Here is a 16,772-nt window from a genome sequence, read left to right on the forward strand (position 1 = left end):
AACTGTACATCTTAAACGTACACAATGTTATATCCATTACATTGCAATAAAAACAGCAACAAAAACCAGGGCCTGATACCCGGCAGGCATACCCCTTTCTGGCCTGGCCCCCACCGCTCACTCCCCTCTTACTTTCTCTTCCCTCCCTTGCAGTCCCATTCTTTTCCTTCCTTTCTCCACCCTCTCCCTCCTGCCCTCCCTCTCTCTTCCTTCCCTGGACCTCTTCCCTTCCCGCCTCCCATCCCCTCCTCCCCGCCCCCTCCCTGCTAGTGTTGGCTCCAGGTTAAAAGCAGAGGATAATCTCCCAGCCCCACCTGTTCCTCCACCTTTGCTCCAGGGCCCTGAAGGCTCCCCCCCCCACCCAGGTGAGGGCCTCTCAGCCTTCCGAGTTCAGGGTTCAGCCCTTATTGGCGCTTTCTCCCAGCTCTCCTGGACCTGAGTGTCACTGTGTCATCTGCTTAGCCACTTGGGTCGCCATGGCATCGTTTACTTTTCTTTGTGAGCTTGCTGGGGCAACCTCAGTCTCCATTTACCTCTCTCCGGGCTCCGTGAAGGTGCGGACGTGTGTGCTTTATTGCCTGTCTCCCCCGTTCCCAGCAGTGTCTACGCTTGATAGGTGTTCAGCATGCATTTTCAACACACGATTCTACTCTGTACAAGGGCAAATATGAAAGAGCAGGAAGTGTGGGCTTTGGGAGCAGATCTGGGTCAGAACTGCTGGGTCTAGGTGGGTAACGTGATTTTTGGGTGACACTCTCGAAGCCTCCACTTCATCTGTAAAGTTAAAGGGGACAATGAGCGCCTCTCTTGGGGCTGCCGTAAAGATGAAAGGAGATCAAGCCCCAGTAGGTAGCTGGCACTGGAACATGGCTTCCGGTCCATGTCCCTTCTGAACTTCATTTGCATAGGCTTGTAAGTTGCGGTCCCTCGCCTGGTTCTGCCACTCCCTGGTTGTGCGACATAAGGTCAGAGTGACTCTGATCCTCGGTGTCGTAATCTGCAAGGTCGAAAGGTTGGACAGGGTTAAGCCTCCGTCTTGCAGGCTCTGTCCTTACGGCTTTTGGCTCCGCTTCATACTTGCGTTACTGTTTGCTTATTATACTTTGTGTAGAAGTTGACTTTAAAGAAAACTTTCTGTCACTACTGTCAATATCATATGTTGGAGGTAACAACAACCAGGAGAATGAAAACGAAACAGTGTTAATAGAATTCTTGCCAAATCCTGCTACTGCCCAGGCTCAGTGTCTGAGGCCCTTCCAGACTTCGTGAAGAAGGGAAATTAGCACATGCTGGAGAGATGGTAACAACATGGTAGCACTCAAATGAGATGTTCTGCACTCTCTCAGAAGGCCATGGGGGTTGAAAGGGCATGAGTGAGTCAGTGTCCTTTGGTGCGGTGTGGGGGGGTAGCACTTGGCCATTGGGGGTGCCCCTGGTACCCATTCCTCACTTTGGAAAACACTGGACTGGATCGTAGACCTGGAAGGGACCTCAAAGATTACTGCCCCACCTGTCATTTAGTAGATGAATGAGCTGGGCCGGGGGTAGAAATGGTTGCCCGTGCCCTTGACCCTGACAGTGGAAGATCCATGCCTGGATCTGTTGGTGCAGTGGCAGAACGATCCCTGACACGTGGACAGCTCCACCAGTGTGCCGGGGAACCCCAGCCCCAACCACAACCAGGTCACATAGAGACTGCCTGTGTGGACTGTAGCATAAAAGTGTACTTTTATTTTAAGCTCAATTCTAATATCTGGGAGTGTTTTTGGACTGGTTTTCAGCAGGCCAGTCACTTTTTTATTTAAGAGCAGGGTATGTCACTTGCAATAGCCTCCAGTCCCTTCAGAACGCTCAGGTTCCTCCAAAACACTTGGTTTGCTCCATCTGATCTGTTCCTTCGTGTTGGTCAGAAGTAGTACACGTGTGATGAGCACAGATGGTGCCATTTCAGAGCCAAAAAGGAGTTAGGGGTGTGGATTATATACTTCTTTGAAAAAAAACAACAATAACAAAAAACAGCTTTTTTGAAGCATAATTAATATACAAAAACCACTGGACATATTTAATGTATATAATTTGATGGATTTGGAGATATGAATATACCCGTGAAAGCACTACAAATCAAGGTAATAAAAATCTTTGATAAAAATGGAAAGAAAAGGGGCGCCTGGGTGGCACAGCGGTGGAGCGTCTGCCTTCGGCTCAGGGCGTGATCCCAGCGTTATGGGATCGAGCCCCACGTCAGGCTCTTCCGCTATGAGCCTGCTTCTTCCTCTCCCACTCCCCCTGCTTGTGTTCCCCCTCTCGCTGGCTGTCTCTATCTCTGTCGAATAAATAAATAAAATCTTTAAAAAAAAAAAAAATGGAAAGAAAAAAATAATAAATAACAATAAAATAAATGTTTATTTCCTAAAATAAAAAGGTTCTGCTTACCCCTCCCCCATTTCTGGTGGTAAGAACACCCACTGTCATGTCAGCTGTGGGCTTGTCATATTTGGCCTTTATTATGTTGAGGTGGATTAATACATGGAGGTTTTATAAACAACCCAGAAAAAAGGTGGGCAGCAAAGACAATGTTTGGTTCAACATGGAGATTGTACCAAATAACAACCGAAGTACTTGGTTCAACGTGAAGATTTTACTAGATTGCCCAAAGAGATTTTGCTAGATTTTACTAGATTGCCCAAAGAGATTAAAAAAATAAAATAGAGTGTTAGAAGTCCTGATCCCAAAAAACAAAAACAGATTACTGTGTAAGGTATTTAGAAATAACAAGACAAGGCCTCGTAGGCACTAGAATCTTTTTTTGTCCTCGCTAGATTTGTCCTTGAATTAAATTCCACGCTTCTCAGGGCGCCTGGGCGGCTCAGTTGGTTAAGCATCTGCCTTTGGCTCAGATTGTGATCTTGGGGTCTTGGGATCAGGCCCCAGGTCCCTTGGGAAAAAAAAATCCCTGCTCAGCGGGGAGTCTGTTTCCTGCCTCTGCCTACCCCCCCCCCATACTCTCTCTCTCTCAATAAATAAAATCTTTAAAAAAAAAATTAAATTCCATCCTTCTTCCCTCAATCCCGATCACCTTCCTTTATCACCTTATAAATGGATAAATTAAGCTACTGGTTCTCAACTTTGGCTGTAAAGTAGATTATTTAGGAGCTTTAAAAATCCTGAGACCCAGGCCACGCTGCAGACCAATGAAATCTGTGCTTGCAGAGTGGGATCAGGCATGGGTATTTTCTAAAGCTCTGCAGGGGCCGACGTGCAGCCAGCATGGAGAACTGCTTTGCACAACCGTCCAGAACTTTGGTGCTGTCCTCCCTCACAAGGAAGAATAGCATGAACTGTTGTACACATCAAAGCTCTGTGGCTTTACCTGTAAAATTCTTATTTTATGCTGGCAAGACAGTCTGTTAGCTAAATTCCTATTCATCCAGTTCTCCTGCTGACACTTTGTAGAAGAGAGGCCAGGAGAGGTGCCTGGGTGGCTCAGCCGGTTAAGCGTCTGCCTTCTATTCAGGTCATGATCTCCGGGTCCTGGGATCGAGCCCCATGTCGGGCTCCCTGCTTGGCTGGGAGTCTCCTTCTCTCTCTTCTTCTGTTCCTCCCCCCACCCCCTTCCATGCCCCCGGCTTGTGCTCTGTCTCAAATAAATAAATGAAATCTTTTAAAAAAGGCCAAGATTCTCCCCACAATCACTAATTCTAGTCTGGGAAACAGCTGCTCGCGGACTCCCAGGGAGGTTAACAGCTCAGGCTCACGGTGTTCCTTGGCGTTGAGTAACTCACACAAGGTCACAGGGAGCAAGTGTGATTCTGGGGAAGTGAGCAAAGTGAGGGGGGCTACTAGGCATTAGGAATCCACATCTAGTAAATCAAGTGGGAAAATAAGCCAGAACCACCAGATCTTCCCGGTGATCTTACCAGAACATATTTGCTTCTCCCTTTACAAACCCCTCTTGGGGAAGCCAAGCATCTGCAACCAAAGGCAAACCTGTAGCATCTGCTGAAATGAGTTAGTTCAGAAAAATCAAATGAATATGGGAACTGTTAAACATTAAGCCCACCAGACCATGCTGGGTATCCTTTGGGATTCATTGGTGCTAAAAATGACATGACAGAAATAAGTGGGGAAATCTCATTACATTACATGTGAGGTCATCAGGGACTTCGCTCTGCCTCCTCCCTGGTTTCACCAGTCACTTGGCTCAGTCACCCATTCACTCATTTATCTCTGTTATTACATATTTACCAAGCGCCCGCTGTGCCTAATGTGTTGGACTAGATGCGTGAGCCAGTAGAACGAGGGCAATGTGCTCTTTGCTCTCAGAAGCTTACCACCCACTCAGAGAGGTGAACAAGGTAAGGGGAATTGCTTCCCGCACCAGGAAAGTTGTCTAAGAAGCAAAGTATTTCTCCATTCAGGGCCACCCAGGCCCAGTCAGCCGCCCGTGGCCCACTCTGCACTCTGCGCATGTGTGGGACGGACACAGGTGCCCGGGGTGACCGGGAACACCTCTTCCGAGGTGGCTGCCGACCCTAGCCCCGTGGCCCTTGTCCAGCGGACTGGCCTTAACCAGTTGGAATGCCTTCTCTTCCTCGTAGCAAAGCCTATGGGACACATCAGTTACCAGAATGTGTCTGGTGAACAGAGATGCAGGAGAAAAAGGGAGCTTGGGGGGCGGGGGCTAGAGGCCAGCTGGGGGGATGTCTACTGGGGGCACCAAAGACCCAGGCAGCCAAGCCCTGTGCCCTCGCTCTGCTCCTTTTCTGGAAGTCACCTAGGTTCTTGTCCTCCCATTGTGACTGCAACTGTTGCAGGTCACCAGAACCCAGTTTTTTCTACGGTAGCTACGTTTTAATCTGTGTGATGGATTTGAAATATAGCCTGGTTGCCTCGGAGGCTTGGAGTACCTGCCAAGTAGTATTTTTATGTTTTATGTCATTTCCTAGGTGAGGTTCTTTTCTGCCTGTCATGGTCTCTTCCAGGATAGGTCGATGCTTACTAGTTTCAAGGGGTGGTGGTTTTGACCTTGAACCAAATTCTGGGGCTTTCCTCATCACGGGGGCAGGGGGTGTTCTTTCCAGGTGAAAACAACTAAGCTTCAAATGGCTTGTGGCTGATAGGACATCCCATCTGAAGTTATAAGCGCAGTGCTTGAATCAGAATCACATGTTTCTTCTGAATTACATCGAATGCTTTCTCTCTTCTGCCCAAGTGAGTTTAATTTTTCTTTTCTACTGTTTCTTTCGTAGGGGTTCAGCTGTTGCAAAAATAATTGGTAATAATGTCAAGAAACTTAAGAAGTTTGCCTCCACAGTTAAGATGTGGGTCTTTGAAGAAACGGTTAATGGGAGAAAACTGACAGACATCATAAATAATGACCATGAAAATGTAAAATATCTCCCTGGACACAAGCTGCCAGAAAATGTGGTAAGACTTTGGGATGGAAAGTACTTTTGGTTAATTCTGAAAGTTACGCTTGGCTGAGTTAGCGCTTGGGGCTTGGGGAAATGGGAAAGCTACTTCCGTGCTCCTTTGTTCCTTTCTACTGCCAGCTTATTTGCTTGGTCAGTTTTGGTTTTCCTGACTCTGAAGGTGGGCTTTGTATTGGTTTGCTAGGGCTGCCATAATAGGTACAGTAGAACAGGTGGTTTAAACAACAGAGATTGATTTTCTCACGATTCTGGAGGCTTCCAAGTCCAAGAGGAGGGTGTTGGCAGGTTTGGTTTCTTCTGAGGCTCTCTCTCTGACTTGTAGATGGCCATCTTCTTCCTGTGTCTTCACACGGACTTCGTTCTGTGTGTCTGTGTCCTAATCTACTCTTCTTCTTTTTTTTAATGGATTTATTCATTTGAGAGAGTGCATGCAGGAGCTGAGGGGAGGGGCACAGGGGGAGGGAGAAGCAGACCTTCCGCTGAGCAAGGAGCCAGACACGGGGCTCGATCCCAGGACCCCAAAATCATGACCTGAGCTGAAGGTAGATGTTCAACTGACCGAGCCACCAGGATGCCCCAATTTCCTCCTCTTATAAGGACATGAGTCATGTATAATTAGGGCCCACCGTAATGTCCTCATTTTAATGTAATTACCTCTGTGAAGACCCTGTCTCCAAACACAGTCTTATTCCAAGATACTAGGGTTGGGATATCAATATATGAATTTGGGATGGGGGCGTGGCACACAATTCAGCCCACAACAGGCTACTTTCTTGGCATTCAAAGTGCTGGTCCCATCAGAGCTGGAACTCACAACCTTGCCTTCAGCTGCTCGTGACCCCCCCCCCCCCGTCCTGATATTCCCTTTCCAAGTGCATGGACTTGATCTGCACACGGGGACAGCTAATGGACTGGTCTGTAATTAAAATTAGGGTCAAGGCCTAAATTACAGAAAGAGATTGGAGAAAACAGAAGATCGTAAGACTGACAGTTTAAAATTTAAGCCTATTAGGTCTGAGAGGGAAGACTACAGGTAATTGCCTGGCCTCATTCCAGTGACTGTGGGAGGTGGGGGGAGGGAGAAATGAGCAAGAAGAACAAAAAGAGTGTACCGTGCGTGCTGCTTGTCTGAGTGGAATTGAACTTCTGTTGCCAGCTTCACCCTTTGGTGGCTTTCTGTGATAGTCTGTTTGAAGAGCGGGCCACTGTGACTGCCTGATTCCCGGGTTAACCGGACAAACACATCTTCTTTGTTCATGAAATATTCATCGCTTTATATATTCACTCATCAACCTTTATGAGCACGTACCCTGCATGCAAAGCACAGTGTTGGTTGCTGGAGACAGGAAGAGGAATAAGACGACTTGCTTCCTTCAAGGAGTCCAGCAGGGGGGACGGAGTTGTAAGCTGATAAACGCCAGGAAGTCCCGATTTGCAAAGCCCTTGCTCGCTGGAGATTGCTGTTTGGCTTTTGGTTGCAGTGTTCACTAGCATCAAGCGCTGTGCTAAGTAGCTCACGGATCTTGTCTCGTGTAATGCTCTCAGTAACCCTCTTAGGTTGATACCACTGATTTTCCTATTACGAGGATGATTTTGATTTTATAGGGGAGGATACCAAAGCTCAGAGAAGTTAATGAACTTGCCCAGGGTCACACAGCTAGAAGCTAGGGTTTCAGTTTGATTCCTGGTGGACTCATCCCGTTGAATCCGTTGTCTTCTGGACACTGATCACTTTCTCCTCTGTGTCACTGCAGTGGGGTCAGGCAGCATTTCTGCACATTCTCGGCATTGTTGGTGGGGAGAGAAAGGATCCCTACGGTTCTGAGCTTTGAAGTTAAGTTGTCCAAATATCCGAGGGGAGGAACAAAGGGAGCGGCTATTCCCACCGCAGTGGAAGGCTTCTGAGGTCATCTCTGACCCATGCTTGGAGTAGGAAATTCCTGCGTTTCACTTCTCATTCTTGTTGGACTCGATGGCTTCTTCCCTAACATAAACCACAGGCTTTGTTAATACGTTCCTTCCACCCTGCTTTGTGCCAGTCTCTTACGTACCTACCTGTTCGACCTCACCTGCCCCCAGTGTATGAACCTGACTTTCTGGTTTTTTTGTTCTTCAGTGGTTCCTGGTGCAGTGCTCAAGGCATGTGGGGGGAGGGGAACTTGCCAAGTGGTTCTGTGAAGCTGAAGCTTGTGCCACCGGCCGGGGAGCCAGGAGGGAAGGAGACAGGGAAAGAATTGACATAGAGGAGTCAACAGCCATTACCACGTAGAGCCCAGTCCCCACACTGACTGATTCCACCACCTGCCCCATGTCCCCAGGTGTGGACAGAGGGAGGAGAGAAAGGAGGAACCATCCACTCCCAGGACTCTGTCTGTGGATGTCTGAAGCCTTGTAGGTTCACAAAAGTGAATGTATCCATTCCCTGGAATGGACATTTGTGTGGTTTCCAGCTCTTTGCTGTCATGGACCATGTTCCCAGGCTGGTGGAACTGCCGGGAACACACAGCCCTGACGTCACCACGGCACACCACTGGTTTCCAAAGTGGTTGTACCAGTCTACACTCCCCCTACAGCACGTCTGAGGGTTCGTGTTGTTCCGTGTCCTTGCCAGGGCTTGGCAGGAGAAACCCAGGCTGTTAGAAAGTTTTATTTCTTAAACTGGTGGAAGGTACACAGATGGGTTTTTTTTTTCTTTATACTTTTTATAGTTTTGAACTGCACTTACAAAATGTTGCATGGTAAAGCCGAGCGACGAGAGGTGTCATGGAGGAGGACTCCTGGGGAGTCCGAGCGCCTGGGCTCGATGCTCACTGTACGGCCAGACGGTTGGGCTGTTCCTAGGGCCTTATTACCCTTAGGGGTTTTGTGAGGCATGAGTGAGGTGATCCACGTGTATTTAGTCTTCTGCAAAGCATTTTTTTAAAAAGCTGGGGTTGTTTTTGTTGTTTTATTTTAGTTTCATGTTTATTTCAGAGTTTTTCAGCTATGTCATTTGATCCTTTAAAAAATCAACTAGTGTTAGATAAGACCCCCATCGTTATGAGAGACCAGTTGCATTTCCATCCACATAGGATTGTTACTTGTGATGTCTGTCAGTTGGCATGCTGACGTGAGAACGTGAGTCTTTTTTGCTCGGGGCCCCCATGCTGTTTCTCACTGAGGTCCTTCATGTCCATCCTCATCACGTGACCCCCCATCCTCACCCCCAACCTCTTGTAACAGTGACGTCACCGTGTCATCACCTGTTGGCTAAAAGCTGGGCCAATCTGGGTTTGCAGTTTTCTCTGAAACCTCAGTGGAAAGAAAGCTTCCCATTTCTTGCCACTGTCGGGTATCAGCCATCGATCCCGGTTTACAGCTGTCTGTCCTGGTTTACAGCTGTCTGTCCAGCGTCCCATCCGGGTGGAGAGCTCCTTTGCCTTCTCGCTGCCGGTTTAACCAGCCGCAGCGTTGTGCCAGGATTTACGATCACAGCATCTTCTGTGAAATACCGTTGTCATTGCTTCTCATCTTGCTTTCTAAACCTTACGCTTTTTTGAAACAACTTTACCGAGGTACGATTCACAGATCATACAGTTCACCCGTTCAAGTGTACCGTTCAGTGGTTTTGAGTATATTCAGAGTTGTGCAAGCATTAGAATATTTTCATCACACCAAAAAGAAACCCCATACCAGGTAGGAGTCACTTCCTGTTTCCTCCTATCCCCTGCCCCAGCTCTAAGCAACTGCTACTCTTTCTGTCTCTATAGACTTGCCTCTTCCGGACATTTCCTATAAATGGCACCATACAATATATAGTTTTCCGTGTCTGGCTTTGATTTAGCGTCGTGTTTCAAGGCTCATCCGTGTGGTAGCTTGTGTCAGTACTTGATTCAATGTTTTCATGGCTGAATAAGATGCTATTTTATGGCTGTACCACATTGTATTTATCCACTTGTCTGTTGATGGACATTTGGGTTGTTTTGCACTTTTTGGCTGTTGTGAATAGTATGGCTGTGAACACTTGCATACGGTGTTTCGTGCAAACATGTTTTCATTTCTTTGAGTGGGTACCTAGGAGTGCAACTGCTGGATCGTATGGTAACTGTTGACCTCTTCGAGGAACTGCTGGGCTGTTTTCCAAAGTGACTGCACTGTTGAACACGCCCGCCTGCAGTGTGTGGGGGTTCCAGATGTTCCACGTCCTTACGAACACCTTTGTCATTTTCTGACTCTTTGATCCTACCCATCCTAGTGGGTATGAAGTGGTATTTTATTGTGACTTTGATTTTCATTTGCCTAATGGCTGACGATGTTGAGTATCTTTTCATGTGCTCATTGGACATTTATATATCTCTCTCAGAGAAATGTGTATTCACAGTCTTTGTCCGTTTAAAAAATTGGGTTATCTTTTTATTAATGAGTGGTAAGAATTCTTTTTTTCTTTTTTAAAGATTTTATTTTGAAGTAATCTCTACACCCAGCGTAGGGCTCGAACTCACGACCCCAAGATCAAGAGTCACATGCTATTCCTACTGAGCCAGCCAGGCGCCCCTAGAATTCTTAATATGTATTAGATACAAGTCCATTTTCAGATACATAATTCAGAAGTATTTTCGCCTTCAAGTTTTCACTTTCTTAATGCTATCCTTTGAAGCATGTAAGCTTCTAAGTTTGAAATTGAATTTATATATTTTCCTTTCTTACTAACTCTTTGGACTTGGTTTCTTACATCAGCCAGTGCTGATGTTTCCTCCGCACCTAGAGTAGTGACTGGCTTTGTTGTGGTCTGGAGGAGTGCCAGGGATGGTGGACATGGTGAGGAGGAACGAAGCAGGGTGAAGAGTTGTATTTCCGTGCTTTCAGTGGTATCCTGTGCGATGTAAGGTTAGGCCGAGACAATTAAAAAAAAATGACCACTTTCTTTTGGATAATAGGGTTGCGATAATAACTATTAATTTTGGCTGCAAGCCTTCTCAAAATTAGAATATCAGGTCACTAGAAGCCTCATTGTTAACTCTTTCCTCCCTGGATTCAACTTTCTGGTTTTCGTTAGAGGAGTCATTGTCACTGCTGCTTCTCGAATTTAAGTGCTCCTCAGAATGGCTTGGAGAGCTTAACAGGGATTGTGGGGTCCACCCGAGGGCTTCTGATTCATGAGGTCTCAGATGAGGCCCATACATTTGCATTTTTAACAAGTTCCCACGTGACGGTGATGCGGTTGCTTCAGGAATCACACTTTGGGCACCACGGGTCTACCTGATCAGTCTACATCACTCGTGTTGTACTGGGGAGTCCAGCTGGTTAACGGCTGTGTTTCTCTCCAAGCGACCTCCCTGGTGGCGTATTTGCATAAGACTCATCAGATAAGGTTGTCTGTGTCTCAGGATCATGTTTCTGAATATAGAGCCAGGGATGTAAATTTCACCTATGCTCTTGGCTGAAATTGAGATTAAATAGAAGGGGAGGGCACCATACTTATATTTTTGAACCTCTGCTTTGCTATATGTGTTCCTCACATGCTGTTGTGTTTCATCTAAATACTTATTCTCTCGAGAATCTAGGCGAGTTGCCTGTGGGTGTCCAGTTAGCTGAGTGGTGACAGAGCTAGGCCAAGGTGTGCATGTACCGTACAGTGATAACTAAGCCAGGGGGATCCAAAAGAACCTTTAGGCTTCTCCACATACATTCACCGGCTTTGTTTTAAATGATTTTGTGTGTGTGTGTGTGTGTGTGTGTGTGTGTGTATACATATGTATAAATGTGGACCAAGAGCCCTGGATTCCTGGAAGTCTGAACATTAAGTGGACCAACCATGATGCCTTGGCTCTGTCTTGATTATTTATCCTCCTTGCCTTTGAAAGGCAAGCCCTTTTGTTCTGAGTTGTCTTTCCCAAAGTATTTCAGGTTCTTTAATGGTAGACACCCTCAGAAAGATTTTGACAGGAAGCACGTGAAATAGGTCAGCATTTCTAAAGCAGCGTCTTGATTTTGTTCAGAGTAAAAGATAGGCAAAGCCTTAGCTAAAGGTTTTATTCTGAAACAGGGTATTCCAGTTACTGGGTTACTTGAGGAGAGCTCGTTTGATACCGTGTAAGAGGAGTAATGTTCTGTGAGTGGACCGTGCGCTTCTGTGGGTGAAACCCTAAGCACTCCACCAAGGGGAGCGGAAGGACGTCTGTGTAGTGAGCCCCCAGTCATATCGTCCTGGAGAGCTGTCACGTTCCCAGCCAACTGCAGGTTCTTTGATTTATTGAAGAAGGAAGTGGAAGGGACAGGAAAAAATCCAGACCAGCTGGCAGCTTCCTTGCAAGTTTTTAAAAATGGGACACAGGGATGGGCAACCTCCTTGAAAGGTAAGAATTGTAGGAAGCAGGTAGATTTTTCTGATGTGTAATCTCTTTCGTTTGTTTGGTATCATTTTGAAGCACTCTTATTTATACTACTTAATCCGAAAGCGTTTTGTGAAGTGGCTGAATAGGAAAAGTGATTTTTTTTTTAAGATTTTTTATTTATTTATTTGACAGAGATAGAGACAGCTAGCGAGAGAGGGAACACAAGCAGGGGGAGTGGGAGAGGAAGAAGCAGGCTCATAGCGGAGGAGCCTGATGTGGGGCTCGATCCCATAACGCCGGGATTACGCCCTGAGCCGAAGGCAGACGCTTAACCACTGTGCCACCCAGGTGCCCCAGGAAAAGTGATTTTTATACCCCTTTGTATATGGGGTGATTGCGGTCAGTGAAGATACGTTACTTATCCAAGGTCACACAGCTGATCATTTGCAGATATGGGACTCAAACATACATCTTTTCCATATTTTCTCTTTGGTTCTGGTGTCTTTTCCATTTCACCATGTTGGGAAATGCCTCGAAAGGGCAGAAAGGGAGGGGTGTGTGTGTGTGTGTGTGTGTGTGTGTGTGTGTGTATGTGTGTGTGTATTGGGGATGGATGGGACAGAGGAGGAACAAGAGGTCTAGAGAAGAAAAAAGATTTTAACTACAGTTCAGGCTGTCAGGCTCTGTATGAGAGTGTGCAGAGCAGAAATCCTCGCCTGAGTAAGGCTAGTTACCCATGGTGGAGTGAGGGGTCAGTTCTTAATAAAGGCCGGGAGAGCGTTGGGTGGGACCACAGGCAAATGCAGAAGAGCATAAAGAGCTTTGCCAGTAAAGGACATGGCAGCTGGGAATTGGCATCAGGAGCCTAATGGAAAAGAGTAAGAAATTGCTCTTGGGAGCAGGTAGAATCTGCAAATGCGAGGGGACTGATAGGCAGGTAGATTTTTGGTGACACATCCTTGCCACTCAGCCTGGATTACTAATCCAGAGAAGCCCCTCTGAAGAGGAAAGCAGCTTCTCCCTGCTCTGGGGAATGTGACTAAGAGGGGAAGTGCCAGTAAGCTTTGGGTTATGATCTGCTCTATGGGGAATGACTATGCTGCCATTCAAACCAGCTGAAGCTGAGATAGGGGATGATTTGGTTCATATGACTAAAAACCCAGGTAGGGCTGGTTTTAGGCACAGCCCGAACCAATGGCTGAAATGAGGTTGACTGGGCCCTGGGTTTTTCTCAGTCTCTCTGCTCTGCATTCCACAAAGTTGGCTTCATTCACAAGGGAGCCCCTTGGCAGGACTAGGTTCTCCCCCTCACATTTGTAAAATGGTTGCAGCTGTTCCAGACCTCACACCATCATCCCACACTGTTCAAGGGAAGACCCGGTAGCTATTGGAGAAGAGTAAGGAAGCAGCTGTCACAAAGAAGCCCCAGCAAACATCTCCTTGGCTCTCATTGTTTTATGTGCCTACTGGCTTGGACAAAAAGACCATCCATGGAGCAGGGGAGGGGCCAACTCCACCCAAATTGCATGGTTAAAATGGGGAAGCAGTAGCTTTTGAAATGAAATGTAGGGGCACTTTTGCCAGAAAGGAGGAGAACCCAGGCTGGGTGGTAAATTACAGAAGTCTTCCATACCAACCAAAGGGATAAGGGGATGAAATAATTCCAGATAGATTTCCCTGGGGGACCCTCGGAGGGAGGGAGTGACTCTTAGCATATGTATTAGTTAAGAAAATAGACTAAGATCAAAGAAGAGACCTAATAATCACGTGACTTAAAGAACAAAAGGACTTATTTCCCTCTCATGTAACAGTGGTCTAGCAGTTTTGCTTCACACTGTTAGGCTTGGTTCTATCCTTCTTCCGCATGTCCTGTGCCATCTCTTAGGTCTGGGTTGCCATGAGTTTCAACAACAGAAACTGGGGAGAGAAAGTGTGGAGGAAGCAGCCCGCTGTTTTAGGGGCTCTGGGCCATAAGTGGTGTGCACTGCTCCCTCTCACGCTCTGTCGATGAGAACTCAGTCCATGGCCTGTGTCACTGCGGGACCTGCTGGAAAATGCGATTCCTAGCCATGTGACCAGTGACCGGCTTCCAGCTCTGTGATTACAGAGGAAGGCGAGAAGGAATTTTGGTGAAGAGTTGGCAGTCTCCATCACAAGGACCAAACTAGCTCTCCTAGGAGGCTTAGCCATCCCGAATGATATTCCTGTGGCACATAGCAGCATTTCCTCAGGGAAGAATCTTCCTCTAGTCCCTTCATTTTGGGAACCAGTATGCTTCATAGGAGCTCTATCTCGGTTAGAGTTCGGTTCAGGTTTATATGACAGAAAACATATCATAGCAGTGACCTAAAAGTTTGCTTTTTCTTCTTTCCTGTAAAAGATGCTTATGGTATTAATGATGTGCTTGTTAATGGTGTCAGGGACTCTTTTATCCTACTGTTCTGCCATCTCAGCATTTGGTTTCCTCCTCATAGTCCAAGGTCACTGTCTGAACTCCAGGCATCTCTTCACATTCCGTCTGGCCAAAGGAGGAGGAAAGGCCTCAAAGAGCATTTCCCGGAAGTCACACACAGCACTTCCGTGGACGCCCCGCCAGTCAGAACTCAATCACATGGGGCACGTAGCTGCAAGGGAGGCTGAGGAATGTAGCCTTTCTGCTGGGCATTTATGAGCCTAGCCCCAAACTGGGGCTTCTCGTGCTGAGGAGGAAGGGGAGAACGGACATTGGGCAACAATAAGCATTCTCTGCGAGAGACCACATGCCCCCACGTCCTCACCTCTGCCTGTGAATGTGTGTGTATGTGTTTCTCTGCCCATGTTAAATTCTAACACCCATCTTCATATTTATCTGAAGGAAGGAAATCACCAAAAGAGCTGACGTGTGTTGAGTGCACACCAGGTGCGAAACACGATCTATATCCCTTATTCTTCACGAGAGCGCTCCAAGTGCCTTACCGAGGAAAGTTTAGCGTGGGACTATTTACAGAGGTGTGGGCAGAGTCAAGGCAACCCAGAGGGTTTCCTGGAGTGCCCAGAGTTTAGCAACAGCAGGAAATCATAACCCACCCCTGAAAGGGCAAGGGGACAGACGGGTGTCAACAAACCAGCCCGACCAGAGCTTAGAGACATGGGAAGAGGGACTGCCTGTCAGGAGGTATAACTGTAGAATGAAGCCAAGCCAGCACCCCTGTGAGCCTGGGCCGGAATGGCACCAGGAGGCTGACGAGTACCCTGACCTGTCTCTCCTCCCACCTTGGATCTCCTAACAGCGTCCTGCTTTGGCAGACGCCACCTGGGAGGCAAAAATGGTCCACAGAAAGCAGCTCCCTGGGGCAACACAGCAGGGCAAGGAAGGGCAGAGAATGGATTGGGGCATTGGGAGAGCAGCAGAGAACAACCCACACAGTATCAGGACTCCTTTTTCCAGGTAGGGAAACTGAGGCATAGAGAAGCTAAGTCACTCGCCCAACCGGTCAGCAACAGAGGCAGGACCCTCCACGATTCAGATGCGTCCTGAAGGGGAAGGCAGAGCACACAGCACACTTGACTTTCCTGTCTATCTGCACGGTACTGTGCACACAGTAGGCGCCTGATAAACGGTCAGTGAATGAAGTCATTGGCAGAGACATGTTGGTATAGGAGTAACTGTTTCCTCCTCCTCCTCATTGCAGGTAGCCGTCCCAAACCTCAGTGAGGCCGTGCAGGACGCAGACCTGCTAGTGTTCGTCATTCCCCACCAGTTCATTCACAGAATCTGTGACGAGATCACCGGGAGAGTGCCCAAGGAAGCGCTGGGAATCACCCTCATCAAGGTAACTGGCCCGTGACCCCAGGCAGAGAAAGCATTGCTGGACATCAGTTATGGGGGGGAATTTATTTTCTCTCACTTCCACCTGTTGGCAAGAGGAGCGGAAAGGGAGGTTATGGCAGTTTTTTTGTTTTCTGGTTTTTTTAAAAAGATGCCTGGAAGGTAATCAATAACACATATCCCAGGAGCTTAGCTGAGCTCAACTTCAGGCGAGGGCTGCTTGCTTTCTGTCACAGCGGGTTTTGGCAGCGGCGGTGATGTGAGGACGGGCTCCTCCTGATGAGCCTCGCTGTCAGAAAGAACCCGTCCAGGACATGGGTCTCAGCCTGCGTTCTGGAAATCACCGGTGGTTTGTGTTGCTGGGAAATGCATCGTCATTAGTTTCCGCTCCAGGGTATACTCCCTGAAGGGAGTTTTTAACTAGAAGTCCACAAACCACCCCCACAGGTCCCTAGACAGAATTCAGGAGGGTCCTGGACTTAAATGGGGGGAGAAAAGTCCCATTTTTATTCATTTTAACTTCCAACTGAGATGAGCATTGCTTTCATGGATGAATGCCAGCCACGGGTCAGACTTGCCATAACAGCGTTAGCAGGACTTGTGTCCTGTTGTCAGTAGAAATCCAAGGTATTTTCATGCCACTTTATAATGGCTCCAGGTACCTCAAGGTATCATTTATGCTGATCATGACCTTGAAATTATGGTAATTGTTCAACCTGCCAAATCATCTTTTTCTAATTGCATTAATAAAACAGCACGTATATTTGTCATAAATTTGTGTGGTTTTTTAAAACATTTTGATAACCACATTTCAGTGGGTAATCTCATACATTTTGCTTTATGCATATGAAATTCCAAGAGTGAGTCCATAAAACTTCAACAGATGGCTGAGGGTGAGGGCCATATCATAAAAAAAGGTTAAGAACCCCCTAGAGAGACTTTGTTCTCAAGTGGTTCATAGATGAGTGTTTATGAGAGCAAACTTGAACAGCTCACACATCAGTTATAAGTACAATGGATAAATGAATAGTGGGCTTTCATTTTGGAATAATACACAGTGGTAAATAGAAACATACCAGAACATTCATGCAGTCACAGGGGTGAATCTCTAAAATAATAACGTAGCACCGAACAGTACCGCATAGGTGAATGGTGCCATTTCACTTACAGGCTTTCTAAAGCAAGCGTTATGGCATAACACATCGTTTAGGAATAGCT

At 47.0% G+C, this 16,772-nt stretch overlaps 1 protein-coding gene across 4 annotated transcripts in view; it reads left to right on the plus strand.

Annotated features, from left to right (window-relative positions):
• Positions 1–16,772, plus strand: part of GPD1L (glycerol-3-phosphate dehydrogenase 1 like) — a 119,208-nt gene that overhangs the window by 8,495 nt on the left and 93,941 nt on the right. For all 4 annotated transcript variants that reach the window (XR_005836593.1, XM_040636898.1, XM_040636896.1 and 1 more), the window contains exons 2-3: positions 5,250–5,427; positions 15,418–15,558. Coding sequence is in view for 3 of the 4 variants with exons in the window: in XM_040636898.1 (XP_040492832.1) it covers positions 5,250–5,427; positions 15,418–15,558 (319 nt within the window). In the remaining variant the exon portion in view is untranslated. The remainder of the gene's footprint in view (positions 1–5,249; positions 5,428–15,417; positions 15,559–16,772) is intronic.

The sequence above is a fragment of the Ursus maritimus genome, unplaced genomic scaffold (assembly GCF_017311325.1).
Source record: "Ursus maritimus isolate PB19 unplaced genomic scaffold, ASM1731132v1 scaffold_20, whole genome shotgun sequence".
Lineage (NCBI taxonomy): Eukaryota > Metazoa > Chordata > Mammalia > Carnivora > Ursidae > Ursus > Ursus maritimus.